This window comes from Apteryx rowi, unplaced genomic scaffold (assembly GCF_003343035.1).
Source record: "Apteryx rowi isolate R43461 unplaced genomic scaffold, aptRow1 scaffold_44, whole genome shotgun sequence".
Taxonomy (NCBI): domain Eukaryota; kingdom Metazoa; phylum Chordata; class Aves; order Apterygiformes; family Apterygidae; genus Apteryx; species Apteryx rowi.
The window spans coordinates 1,888,154-1,902,768 of NW_020450694.1; the positions used below are offsets into that span (position 1 = coordinate 1,888,154).

At 48.9% G+C, this 14,615-nt stretch overlaps 1 protein-coding gene across 3 annotated transcripts in view; it reads right to left on the reverse strand.

The window, feature by feature from the left end:
* The window catches only part of PPP1R16B (protein phosphatase 1 regulatory subunit 16B), a 70,000-nt gene that overhangs the window by 39,376 nt on the left and 16,009 nt on the right, over positions 1-14,615 (reverse strand). For 2 of the 3 annotated variants that reach the window (XM_026076847.1, XM_026076846.1), the window contains exon 2: positions 10,975-11,377. In XM_026076847.1, the coding sequence (XP_025932632.1) occupies positions 10,975-11,221 (247 nt within the window). In that variant the 5' untranslated portion in view covers positions 11,222-11,377. Of the gene's footprint in view, positions 1-10,974; positions 11,520-14,615 lie in introns of those variants that run through there. The other variant, XM_026076845.1, reaches the window with a different exon arrangement.

Sequence of the window (14,615 nt, forward strand, 5' to 3'; positions counted from 1 at the left end):
GTTGTTTGTTTGTTTTTTTAAACCAAGACATTTGCAAACGGTGATAAGGTTTCCCAAGACCTGGCCAGGCTCCAGAGGAAAAAACAAGCAGTGAAAGTGTATGTAAAAGCAGCTCTGCACTAGGTTATAAGGCACCGCCTGAACCGGCTGCCATAGCAACTGCTCTTAAAGAAAGAATTAGAGCGTTCTTCAYGGAAGCAGGAAAACTCACAACCAACAGGCGTAAGGATGGGATGCAAATCAAAATAAGGGAGCATAAATATAAGCAAGTGGAAAAAATGCAAAGAAAGGAACCAGAACCAAGGCCACTTAAGCAGGTGTATGTGCTCTTATGTTGTGGAGATGCCTATAAATACACTAAGATACCTAACTCCAACTTAATTAGCAAGCATTTTAGATACAGTTGATCCTGCCTTGAGGCAGGAGGTGGATTACATGACCTCTTGAGGCCCTTTCAACCTCTATTTTCCATGATTCTAGGAGGAAGAAATCTATACCAGCTGAGCAGAGCTGGCCTGAATCCAGAAGGACAGGAATTTAAATCTGGAGAAAAGAAAAAAYAATAAAATAAAATAAAAAGATTTAATCCACTTTTAAAGTTCTCCTTGACCAGAACAGGCAGAAAGTAGAGCCAGCTGCCACGATAAGCCACAGCCAAGTTCTTCCAGCCCAGGATCTGCATTCAAGCACAGTGCTTTCCAGAGCATCGAGGTAAAGCAGGCGTGYAAAGTTCAGCCCTGCCAAGAGGGCTCCACCTCCAAAAAGAAATACCACCAATATTAGTTTGCGAAGAGGAGCTGCGTGTTTGCCTGCAGGACTGTGCTGATCCTGCACACCGCGCAAACGCAACGATGCTGCGTGACGCGGGGGAACGTAGCACGGTGAGCTCTTAYGGGTGATCAGGCTACCGTATTACGTATTCGGGTAGAACTGGATTAGATATCACAACATGGCACTGCAGCGAGGCAAAGCCTGGATATCGGAGATCACAGCCAGCGCAGGAGGATATAGCTCAGACTTCATCCTAGGTTGCTGCTGCTTRTTATGCAGGAGATACCGGAGGTCCCTGGCTGAGCTGTTATTTATGTTCTCTTGTTTCTCTTTATTGGAGTGGGACAAAACATAGTTATCTGAGCGCAGGGAACGGCACACACCTGGAAGGCAGCCAGGCAGGCAAGAAACATCGACTGCAAGAAATCCCCTGTCACAGCCCCCAGCGCGAAGAGGTGGCCGTGCTGCAGTATCAGCTTTCCACGGCACCATCCCGCTGAACAGKCGGCCAAACGCATGCTGCTGTCCCTGTTTGATGTGACCAACATCAGCGGCCGTCACTTCGCTTCAGGGCCTCGGTGTCCCTCACCTCTGCGGCAGGACAATAATCTCCCCCGGGAAATCACAAGGAAAAACAAGCTAGGAAGCTACTGGCTAGAAAAGCCACCAACATATCAGCAAATATTACCAGGTTCAGATTCGGAGGTTCTGCCTTGGCCATTTGGCAGCCTGTAGATAGCAAAAAATAAGCAACAATCCCAGGCTGCCTCGGYGTCATTAGAAGCAGAGTAGCCAGGACAGAGGACTGAAAAGTTAAACGCGAGGGATTTAGCGCCCTGTTGTACRCGCGAACATCCCCCAAGCACCTCGCTGAACCGAGGTACCATCGCTAACCTGCCTTCAGCTGCCAAAAGCCRCGCCGCTGCCGGCTAAGGCGGCCGCTGTGCCCCGGGCTCTCCCCGCCGTGACTTGGCGGGGCAGGGTTTGCAGAGCAGATGGTGACCTCGCATATCCTACCTGCTGCACCTTGCAGSACGGCGAGAGGAGTTTCAGCCTTCACTCCACAGTGCCTGGATTTCCTTCGGAAAGGGAATATTCCCTACTTACAGCTGCATTAATAAGCGACCACCAACGATACCAATAGTCCAGAGAAACTCCTAGTTTGCACCGAGGGGCGGACACAAACTCCCACACACGTCTCTCGGGTGAGCAGGGACCTGCAGGACAGCACCCACGCTCCCGCAGGTGCTGCCTATAGCGATGGCAACCTCACATCGGTGTCCCATTTGACCCGCGCGTTACTTAGACAGCTGTACAGTTAGTGACTACGCAGGGGCTGTACGTGGCCAAGCGCTCCAGGGAATATTGCATACTGGTCGTGCCAATTTTAAACACGTCTCTATGCGGTCCCGCTTGCAGCAACATCCATGAGATGCAGTAACTGCAGCTAAGGGAGACCAAAAGCAATGCACTGCCAGAAAAGTCAACTTTTTAGGATGTTTTCTAAGCTACAGACCTATGTGTAGGGAGCCAAATTTTTATGCGCAACCGAGGAGACAAAATTTTTGACTTTCACCTCCAAAACACATGGTAGCCAATATTTTAGAGGTAAATTAAGTGATTTAAAACTACTTTCAGTGAGGAACAAAATCGAGGATTGCCAACAGTCATTGGTCAATCCCCCTTTAATTTAAAACACCTCAAATCTATATAGACCTTCCTTACCAAGAGGCACAAGTAGTTTGAATCCAATGTTTAGGGGTTTATCTTACAAGACTCTTACGACACGCGTGCGAAATACTTCAGTGGTATCAGAAAGGGTAGAAGTTGGTACACATTTAAACGCCAGAAACTGAAACCCCGTGAAACCAACCTATTTCCATTGCACAGGCTGCGACCATGCACACTCTGCCCAAACAACCAAGTTCAAAGGGAAAGACACAGCCATGGACCACGCGTGGGCAGCGGGGCCTGCAAGAAATTAAGGGGTTTTAAATCGGGATTAAAAAATTCTAGCTGGGATCCCTATACCACTGTTTCTTTGCAAGGACAGAATACATTCGAGTGTACGTTTTCAGTTCTTGTTTTAGTCAAGAAAAGCAATTGTCCAGTGCACCGGGAGGAGGACGAAGACTGCTTGTGTTAAGAGCCTTACTGTGAATTTAGAAACTCAAAAGATGCCAATTTTTGCTCTGTAATTATAGAAAGCATCCATTTCTCAATTCACGTATCTTGAAAGCGCAGCACTCATGCTCAGTGCACAGAACAGCCGGCATCTATAGAACAGACGACCAGGATTCTTCCAGAAAAAACATTTTCACTAAAAAGAGGCTTGACACACTGAAACCAGAGCTTCTAGAAGAGTTAGTGTAACAATTTAAAAGCACATTTGGATGTTAAGGAATTAGGGCATTTTGATATTTTAAAACCAAAACATATATTTCTGATCATATCTTTTAAAGCTTTTTCTTTTTTTAATAGGATTTGAAGCAAAGTTTAAATTGCCTCTAAAATTTCAGGAGGGGAGGTTTTCCCCTAGGAAAAACTGACATTGACTTTTAGCATTAGTTTCCAAAAAGAAAAGTTTACCTTTCGAGCTCTTCTGGAAACAGAAACAATTTTCTTACTTGTTTAAAATTCTAGGAAGTCAAAAAAAAAATTATTTACTTGTTATGACAACAGAGCAAGTTGTATATTCAATATTGCTTGTGTTCCCAGATGCCATCTAGTTATTTGCCATATGTGAGCTACCCACGTTGGTATCAGATGCAGACTGTGTGAAAAAAGCCAAGCTAAATGTGGCCAAATATGTGAATCTGGTTTCGGAATACGTATCAACCACCATTAACAAAATTAACAAAATTCATCATTGCCAAGAGCTCCCACCCGCAGCTTCTTGAAGAGAACGGATTTCATTTCCACACCTATGGAGCGTAAAACTCAACACTCATGTTTGTTATTGAACAGAAACCTTTCATTTAYGACTTGAGTCATTCCCCAAATACACAGATACACACTCAGACTCCTGGGGACCAAATAGATTTTTTTCAGGGCCCTTCAAAGGCCACAAAACCCAGGAGAAAAAGCTTCTCAGACAGAAAAACACACTTGCTCGCAGAGTTGGACAGCGCACAGGAACTCCATGTAAAAAGCTTCAGAAGACTAATAATGTGGGTGGAAAATTAAGGCACCTCATAAAAGGTTTTTAGTAACAAGGGAACAGATCACATCAACTTGGAAAGGTTAACGAAAGCAATTTATAGACACTAATTAGGGCCTCTTTTAAAGTGCCTTTGCAAAGGACAAGGTTGGTTTTATTCTCAAACGGTGCAAAGAGCACACGCGAGGAGCTGCCTGGGGAAGGCTGCGCACCTTGCTCACGAGGGCTCGCCATGCCTGCTCTTACCGAACGCTTACGGGGAGATTCAAGGGTCACTATGAAGGGGAACACGGGGGGTGTATTTATATGAATAAGTGGTGCAATACTTGCACCTTCCCCAGGCAAACCTCCACAAGGTGAAATCCTGCCTCAGCTCCCCCTGGATGGGATCAGTGAGTGGTGGAAAAGCACTGGCAGGGTTGAAGGAACCAGCACAACCAAAACGTGAGTTTGCCGTTGTGCGAATGGGAGCTGCTTTGCTGGATGACAAGTCCAACGTGATCAGTGCAAGTGCTCACTATCAAGAAGTTTCAGACGAGCACACTTGAGTTTTTGTTTGCCTCCTGGCTCACACAAGCCATTAGCACTTGCATGCTTAGAAGTCTCCAGGAACGCTCTCTTTCTTAACTTTCTGGCTCTGACAAAGTTTTACTTACAGAATAAAGCACCAGAAGGTGGAAACTGAAGAAGTTAAGAGCCGAGTGCGGCAACGCTTGCTAGGAGTCCCACCTGGGGAAGGCAGAGGAGGCCTCTGGGAACGCCGTTCTCATTTGAGAACTGGAGAAACCGGGGCACTTTCAGCACTGTTGGAAGGTGAATTTGTCCTTAGGGGGCTTTATTTCTCAGTTGGTTTACTGAAAGGAACTCAGCTCGCCCCACAACTAACTTGAACATCTCCAATTTTTGTCATTCAAGTGGAAAAACTCTGTGCAAAGAGGCCGGGGGAGCAAAGCGGAGTTCCAGGCAGCAAATGCCACGCATCTTTACAGGGAGCCATTTTACCCACCTGGGGGACTTCTTTTTCCAATTTGCAGAATGTCAGCTTCTCTCTCGGCTCCTCGGGATTGCTTTTATGGGAGTTCAGCGATGTAGAAAGAGCTGGATCCGACAGCCCTGCCGCTCGCCGGCTCACCTTTCCCAGACGAGGTGCGGCGCTGGGAGCGGCGAGCCAAGCTCCCTCCAGCTGCCCRTCTCCTCCACCTGGGACCTTGAAGGACTGCCTCCAAGGGTCAGAGCCTTCAACGGCCCTTTCGATTTCTTTGCAATTAGCAGAGTAGCTTATAAAGCATTGCAATTCCCCTTTGTGGCCATTAAAACAGCCCAGCGACTGCACGCGACACCGCCGCTCGCTAGAAACTCTTCAGAAGCTGCTGTCGGGACACAGCATCCTCCCCTTCGTAGCCCTGCTCTCATCTTTTCCTTGCTAAACCCCACGACTGCACAGGTATTAACACAGTTTTCCATCTTGCACCACTGTCAAACTTGCCCAAATTAACCAGCTAAGAGGGAAAGGGTTCAGCAAAGCTGCAGCAGAGTCGGCTGTTCAGCACAGCTGGGTCACACCGACCCAGGTGGCCACCTGAACACCACTTGGGAACAAGGTTGGTTTTTGCAGAGGTTTCGGGGTCGGCTCAGCTGCAGAGGAATAGCTCAGGCTCCRAGGAGCATCCTGCCCCTCTCACCTGCTGAATTGTTCCATACAGGCTGCTTTTCCCAAGCATCCACCCGGCTCTTATCACGCAGCCGATACATTTCATGACAAGGACAGAGCTGCCAATCTTCATTTTCCTCCTCTCGTCTCCTGCAGCTGCTTCCCCCAACTTACGCCCCAGCCACCGCGCACGCCCGAGGAGTTGCAACCCCAGACCTCCCAGCGGTCTTCCTCATCCATCCGACTCCTCTACGCCATCGTCCCCCCGCAATCAGGTCGGATCATAACTAGGGGATGAACGCATTCCCGTGGCAAGCGGCGAGCGCGGCCGATGCGTCTGCGGAGCCCGGCCTYCCCGGCTCTTCCCTGAGGGCGAGCGGAGGCGGTCCGGCGTGCGAACTGGCAGCGCTCCGCTCCCACCTCTGAGCCCTTGTCGGCAAACTGTCCTTCGATATTTAGCTAAGCGGCTTTCCGAAGCGAAGGCCTCGGCGAGCGTGCTGCAGCCAAGGGGGATCGCTGCCCTCGGTCCGAGCTTGCCGCCCACCATCCGTTTCTCACAAGCGCTACTGTCGGCTCACATCTGCCAAAAACGTGTTTACAGCACGCTTCCCCAGCCCAGTTCTGTCAGAAACGATCCGAGCGAGCTTTTAATAGCAGCTTGTTTCTCAAACCTGGGCTATTTTGACAGCTCTGGGGCAGAAGAGACGAGTGACGAGCAGGCAGGGGCCGGAAGCGCCTCGGCAGCACCCTGCCCACGGCAGGGCCGGAGCGCCCCACGCGGGGCTCATCCCCTCGATCGCATCTTGCTCGGGAACTCTGCAAAGTGTCCGGGCACCTGGGAATTTGTCAGAAGCAGATCTGGATTTCAAACTTGGGAAAGAAGTCCGTTTCTCCGAGGCGTTCATGCCTCGCCTGGCCGCAGCTCGAGGTCTGCCCGCGAGCTCCGCTCCACGTGCTCCGGTCGGCCTCCACGGGCCGGGGACGACATGCAGCCCATTCAAGTGTGTTCGTGGATCCCACACCTCTGCCACTCGCTGTGGTGACTATGGGCACGGTGCTCACCTCCACGGCGCAGCCAGCACCCTTCCCCATGCCCGTCTCTGTAACCCTCTCAAACTAAAAAAACCCCCAAACCCTACTATGAAAAGCCCACCACGGCCCTTCTCGCTGCCCCAAACGGCATCATCACGGCGTGAAACACGAGAGAGCAAGCTATGGGAGCTCAGCTCGGCGCCGTCTGCCCCGTCGGCGGCAGGAAGGAAACGCGCAACGTGCACGAGGGCAACAGCGGCTGCAAACCACCAGCACAAGGGCTTCAGCAGCCTCGGGAAAGCACTGCAGTCGGTGGCCACGACACGGTCCTCGGTTCTCCTTTGAGCCCTCTCCTCTTGACGACACGGAGTCRCTCCTGCAAGGCTCTTCATTGACTAGTTCTTCTCCAAAAACCAAGCCGCTGTGCTAAGAGCGACCGGCCACCTCACCCCAACCCTGCCGGCTGCACCCTCGCAGGCAGGTTCGGAGCACGGTTGCTCGCTGTGGTTTGTGCCTCGCACAGCGGGCGCCGGGCCTGAAGACATCGCCACGGCGGTGCTGGCTGCCCGAAACCGGCAGCTCCACAGCTATTTTTCAGCATCTCCAATTTCCAAGTAAATGCCTTTCGGGCTGATATTTGATTTTGAGAGCTGAGCAAAACAAGTGCTGCTATTTCAATTATACCTGTGAAAGATGCTGGGGCGGGCACAGGCTGCTAAATCAACAAGCCCATGCCCTCAGGCACCCCGGATTATTCTCTAAAGGACAGAGTAGGATTTTGCATTCAGTCACTCCATCCTACAGGGCTCTACCCACCCCTTCCATYAGAAGGTCATGCCACAGCACAATACATCTTCCTGCCAAAAAGCTAACTCAATATACAACTTTGCTTTCTCTTCCTTAATTTCATTCCGCAGTGCCTACTGCCATCCCCTTTGTTCCACTTCAGGAATGACAACGTCAAAAAAAATACAAAAAAAAGAAGCAAAGAATAGAAATTAAACACCCGCTCAGAGGTAACTTGGAGATAACTAGTGCTAACTGCACCCCCAGGTCTTCAACTTTCCTCACACTAACTTCTCGACTTTTTAATTATTTTTATTTCTCCTCCCTCTCCACTTCCCACATGGAAACAAAAGATGACTCATAAGCTAAAATAAGCACCTGGGACCTCCAAAAGGCCATGCATTTGCTTATTTTGGCCTAGGGCATTTGGCAAGGAATTTTACGGATCTGACATCTTGGTTTGACTCTGACCCTCCTTCCCCTTCTACTGGTCTGATAGCACAGAGGGACCAGAGCAGCACCAGAACCTGGCCACACACTATTTTTAGGACTTAAAGTAATTGAGCACAAACCCATCAAGTGTAAATATTTGCAGCATCTGAACAATTCGGCTACGCAGGGGAAGCAACTGTTGCACCGGGGATATGATCCCCTCTTTGGCCCTCCCCCTGCTCTCGCTAGCTAGTTGAGAGACCGCACAGACCACGTCCGTTTTCCCACCGAGCAGTGTAGCACCTTTATCACATCTGGTTTAGCCAACATTGCATCAGGAAGAGGAACTGATAATTCAAACCTAAAACCTGCTACACGGGCTCAGCCAAAGGCAACACGGTTACAGCACCGAAAGAGATCTGCAGCCACGGATTTCCCACGCAAGAGAAGAGACGAGGCTCGAGCTGCAGGCTCACCTCCTGCCCCCCGAACAGCACAGTACCCACACGGGCACGCGGTGCAAGGCTTGCCCGCAGGACCGCTGAAGCTACCACACTAACACCCCCAACCCAACGCACTCCAACTGCATCCACGCACAGTCATCAGGGTGCACAACTGCCACCGCAGGTGCAGTGTTTGCAAACACCTTTGCCACTTGTGCGTCACTCCCAAAATACAAAAGCGCTTTTGAAAAGACAGACAGCGAAAGAGTTTCCTTCCTTCCAAACTGACCACCCTGCACAGATCCAAGGCCAGCAAGTGCAAAAAGCAAAACCGGGAAGCTGGGCCTCTAACAGAAGAGTTGGCCCCATCGCGTCCCCGTGCCTGAGCACCGAGCAGAGGCACCCACGCTGCATGCAGAGGTGTGCAATGAAATATTCATTATCCGCCCTGGTGTTCTGACATGTCACCTACAGGTGGGCACGGTTTAAACCTAACCCAAAAGCTGCCTTACCCTGAGCCAGGTATCTGTCAGCACAGACACAGGTGACGCGAGTCAATCTGTCATCTCAGCCAGTTCCAACAGATACAATTTCACAGCATGGCTCTAGCTGGCTTCTCTGTTAGGGCTTTCCAAGAAGACTAGAACAGTTAAGAGTGAGAAACACAAGTTCAATAGAGTAAAGAGCTGGAAGCCAACTGTTAAAACTTTAAAGCAAAGAAAATACAAATAAAAGCTCAGTCTCCAGAGCATTATCACAGTTCTGCTCTCCCAGAGTGAGGCCATAAGTGCATGTAAAAACACAGACACAAAGCACAGCTTGGCAAAACGTAGCACAGATGCTTGTAATGCACCACCTCGACGGGAACAGTCCACCACAGGAGCACTCCATTTCCATACGGATGGAAAACGTGCTCTGATGGGAGGTGAGGGCACGTTATGGTGTGTAAGAGTCTTTCGTAGAGACGGACACACAACTCGGGGGAGATTCCCTACAAGCCAAAATGAGATCTTTTCCTTCCACCCAGCTCTCTCTAACCAGAGGCCAAGGAACCTGGCTAAACCCCAGTCCACGCACACCAAGTGCAAGTCGTGTTCGACACCCATCGCTGAAGGGGCACTAATGCGGGAGGACGCAGTGCAACAAGATGGCAACCTGGCCTCTCTCTGCCCCCATACCAGGCTAGTACATACTGCATCTTGCAAAAGAGATGCTAGAAAGAACAACAGGAACCTTCACTAGCAGAGATGCAACTAAATTGGCCAAGTTTCCTAAGCATCTTCAGTTCTTTGTGCAACACCAAGGGATCAGGTGGACCACACTGATTTTGCTACCTGCCAGAACAACAACCCCAAAGGCTACTCCAGGTCTCCCCTAAGAAATTAGGGATGTTGTTACCTCTCTGGGAGCATTTGTCCTAGTTTCCTGGCAGGGTTAAGACTGCTATCTTGACAGGGACTTTAAGAGTAGTGGTGCATGGGGATTGGGTTAGTGAAAACCAGGCAAGTATGCTGCTAAATCCTAAAACATTTAGGAAGAGGTAAGGCATGTGGATTTCCATCACTTGTAGATATCCTCAGCAATGGGAAAACATGTGKTCACCCAGTGCTTAGAGCAGCAGACTGGGAAAACAGGCAACTCAAGTTCTCTTCCCAGCTCTACTACTGATTTGCTTTACAATCTTGGGAAAGGCAGCTCAGTGCTGCATGCCCCGYTCCAGGAGACCCACAGACCTGAACTGCTCAGCAATGTTCAGAAAAGACTTCTCACAAAAAAAAAAGTTAATATGTTGCAACTGTGGTGTTCCTCCTGTACTTCATTCATAAAAATCACARGGAGAATTCCAGTGGCTGTTGTAGGAACAAAACCCCAATTATCTCATTTGGAAGACTAACAAAGGCCGATTTCAAGGGTCCTTTCCACAGGGCCAAGAAGCCCTCCAGGCCTGCCAGAAGTGCTGCTGGGAGCCCTGGCACCAGAGCTCAACTCGGCTCTTTCCAAGTCATTATCTGAGTCCCAGCTCCCCAGAGCCTGTTGGTTTTCCCCAGCATTTTGCTGAGACTAAAGGGGATTGACTTTTAGACATTTTTTATCCTTCAGTTTCTTAAGCAAAAGCAAAGCATTTTGATCCACTTGGAAATGGTGCAATTAAACCAATTTCCGAACAATCTGAGGTTTTCTCTTCTATGGAAAGCATTAAGTGAAGCAATGATTTTCAGCATTTTCCATGGGAAAAAAACTCATATATCCAAGTAGCTCCAACTCCATCCTCCAAGCAGGGAAACTGCAAGAATTTAGCCTGACATGTAAATCCCTGTGACAGACTTCTAGAATACCATTAAAATAGGCACACCCAGAAGAGGAAGAAATGTTTCACACCTTGTGTAAGTGGGAAGCGTGAAAAGGAAAGAGAGAACAAAAGTCTCTCTTTTCCCAGACCTTGGTCATAATTCCTGCCCTGTTATCCCACCATTTGTGTGTCCACTTTTGATGTTAGTCTAGACAGTGCTGGTGTGAGGGCTTTCAGCACCCCAGCCCCATGGCTGTGTTGGAGATGGSAACACTTTAGAGATCAACACCATGTTATGGCTAGTCCAGCCTGTATGGTTGTCAGCACAGATGCCTCTGCACTACCAAACAGCTACACGGACCTCATGAATAGCCAAACAGTAAGGAACTGCCAGATACAAGTACCCTACCTTCCTCTAAGTCATTCCTCAGAGAAGCCTCCAGCAGAGCAACACTGGCTTCAAAAGATACTTTCTTTCTGTTAACAGCACTTCTCTTCTTCTCATGCTTCCGCTTCTTGTGCTGCATCTCCTTCTCATACTGCGCCCACTTCTTCAGCTGCTGAGCCCTCCGTTTCTGGGCTGCCCGCAGCCTCTCCAAGGTGGGCACCTTATCCAGCAGCTGAAGCTCTGTCAGGAGATCCACGTGGGCATCCATCTCTTCAGCTGAGAGAGGGGAGATGAAGGACACTCCAGCTAGAAATGATGCCCTACGGCAGGCCCTCTGGATTGCAGCTGCCTGGCGCTATACCAGCATCTTGGGGCCGAGCTGTGAACGGTCCATTGCAGCGTCTGGTGAGAATATGGTGGAACCCTGCAATGAGAAGCAAAGTGTGAGGGACCAAGTCTTATCCTCCCATGCAGAGGAGCAGCTAAGATCAGCCCACTGGAAAACTCAACAGGCAACACCTACCATCTCAAAAGAAGGCTCATTTGATTGCATTTTAATTGCTTTGTTCTTCTCACTGGCCTTTGTAATTCCACCTCTCACCTGTTCCAAACACCCACTCCTTCAAGTGAAACCCTCTTGATTAAGTCATAGTTTTATCACACAGTTTATTCACAGCTACAGTTCAAGGTAGCTCTCATTTATGGACAGAGAAAGCCCTTGTGAGCTATCAAATAGAGATCTACGTAGTATCTGAGATCATTCCACAGACCACTTAGGAGAGATTCATGTACTGAGACACACATCCTTCCCTTCAGCTGGCCCCTTCCAGCGTAACTATCRCCCCCTCCTCTTACAGGGGTCCCCAACACCTAACCAGAGCTGCACCGCACTGATGTAYGCTGGGAGTCCCCTCCCTGAAGCATTTCAGTTCAAGCAGCAAAGCCCAGGGCAGAGGAGAAGATCAAGGTACGAGGCACAGCAGTGGCCGAGCCAGGAGATGAACCACAGGCAGTGAATCAGCCCAGCGCCATAGACACCAGGCAAGGCTGCCCCAGCTAAATAAATCATAAGCTGGAGGGCTGTGAGGTTACCCRGCCCATGCCTGAGGCCCACGCAGGGTTGTTACTGCTCACCGGCGAAGCTTCCCAGATGAGCTCTACCTAACGAGAGCATCATCTGCTCTTGGCTGCTTAGCRCATCAGCCCCTTCTTACCACAACTCGTGCCGAGTGCTTTTGCCACAGAGGCAGAGTGATAGGATGTGGCTCTTACAGAGGCATCAACAACACTTTAACTGCCTCAGCTACTTAAGGATATTRGGGTTTGTGTTCATTTCTCTTTTTCCCCCCAGATTTTCTCTTCACCACAGATTAGCTCATTCTGGTCCAGCTGCACATCGCTGCAAGGACTCCATCAGCGCAGCAACGAGCACAGCTAAATCACTGGACCGGACTCCCGGTGGGACCGCCACATTAAAGCCCATCGAACAGCACTACCCACAGTCAGCTGGGAGACKTGCACACAGCCACTTAGTCCTCCATATTTAGGGAGCAGACCAACAGAAGAGATGAATCTGAAATAATGTCAATGTTGCCAGTAAATTGAATGAATCTGTTCCAAACACACCACTGTATAGCACATCAAATGGCGAGGTCACTGTGCCTATCAGATTAAGGTAAGTTACAAATAAACACGTAAAATAAGAGAGCTCTTATGGTTCAGCCAGTTTGAAAAATAATAAAGTTGATGGGGACAGGAAGCCATGGGGAGCTTAACTATTTGCAGACACCTGAAAAACCCCAGCGTGATAGCTAAAGCAGATGACTGAAGTCACTCCTTCCTCAACTCTCCCACCCCAAAAGAGAAAGTAACAATCTCGTAAGTGAAATGATGCAAAGTGTCTATAGAGAAATAGCAGAAAAACAGAGGTAGCTAGAGATGGGTGAAAGATCTGGTCAGAGATGCCAACCCTTAACCCCACCTAGACAAGTCAGAAAAAGCCTCTTCAGAAAGCAAAGCAGTGAGCAGGGTGGGTGCTTCTGAGGAAGCACCCACGCAAGCAGCAGAGCCCACCACATCCCAGCGAGTTTTGCAAGATTGACACATCCATTCTGTTCCAGCATTGCTGCAGACCTTCCATGGGGCTTTGACCTTACCTATAAATATCTTGGCAGACTGACAGTGAGACATGCTGTTTCCTCTGCAAGATAATTAGTTTGAAAACTGCAAACAAACAAACCAACTCAGCCAAAGCACACAGGTAGGTCCTAGGCAATGCATGCAGTTGCTTTATTCAGTAAAGGGGTTAACAGAAGGCCAAGGGCAGCTTTAGCGGCAACTGCAAACCTTATTTAGAGAGTATCAGAATAGGCATGAACAAAAAATAAAAAAAACAACAAAATACTGCTTCTGTCCCATGAGAACTTAAGATTTCCAACAAAACGTTTCAGTTTCATACAGGGACAAACCCAAATCCTTGCAAAGTTTTTCATAAGACAGACAAGACTTGCCCCAAAATCACCAGCTGCCTAGTAATTCAAATACTTGCCTGAGATGGAAAATATCAATTCAAGATCTTAGTCTGCAACAGGAAAAATAAGACACTAGTGTGCTATGGTTCCTCCATGGCATGAAAGACAGTCCTATACAGCTCTCCTGGGTAGCCGCCCRTCACCCCCCCCATCTTTGATGAACCAGAATTCATCTTGGACCTGAGAAACCCTGCCAATAGGAGTTGCATAAATACAGCCCTCTTCCAAAAAGCTTTTGTTCTGATACAGACGCGTTTTCCAAGCACAGGCATTTTTGCTGGAAAACTCCTTACCAGCTCTAGTGAACTCTGCTCTGTACAATGTGAGTTCTGCCCCTTGCAAACATTCTTTAGAAGGTATCTTTTTTGGCGATCTTTGTTCTAGTAACACACACTGCAGCCCCATTTACAATACCTCAAATGGCTGGAGATAAGGGCAGGAAATGCCTCTCGGCATTCCACACACAACGCTCCCACCCAGCTCCCTTTCCAGGCACTTTTACCATTGTTTGCTGAAAGATGAACAAATATTTTCCAAAATACACCTGAAGTAGAAATGAGGGCCAAATTCTGCATGCTTACTAAAGCAAATAAACCTTAGTTCAGTGCTTCCCTGTTTACCCAAGAAAAGCAACAAGCTTTCTTCATGGAATTAGGCCTGCACCTTGGAAAGCAACGCGGGACACCATAAATCACAAGGGAAGGGGAAGAAGTGTGATTCACTCTGCTTGTCCATGTTTTATCCTTCCCGCATACGTCTTGTTCTCCAGCAGCAAAGTCAGGGAGAGATGAGTGGCCTGCAGAGGGGAATGAAATGGAGGAGGGGAGCTCCATGAACACAGACATCTTCTGCTCCCAGATACATCAGGCCATTCTCGACCACCTGAGAACCAGAGTATCCGCAAAACAACCAATAAACAAAGGTCCAAAAAGATCAGAGAGGTCTCCCAGAAGGATACAGGTCAACTTCTCCCTCACTTGGGTATAACTCTCCTAGCACACTCCCCAGATCCCAGAGCCTCATGAAGACTTTGGCTCCATCACCCCAGCTGTTTGTTTTCAGATGACCTAGTTTCTTCACTGTACCAAAAAATGGCACATCAACTTGTCATTGTGCAAACTGGTCACCCTA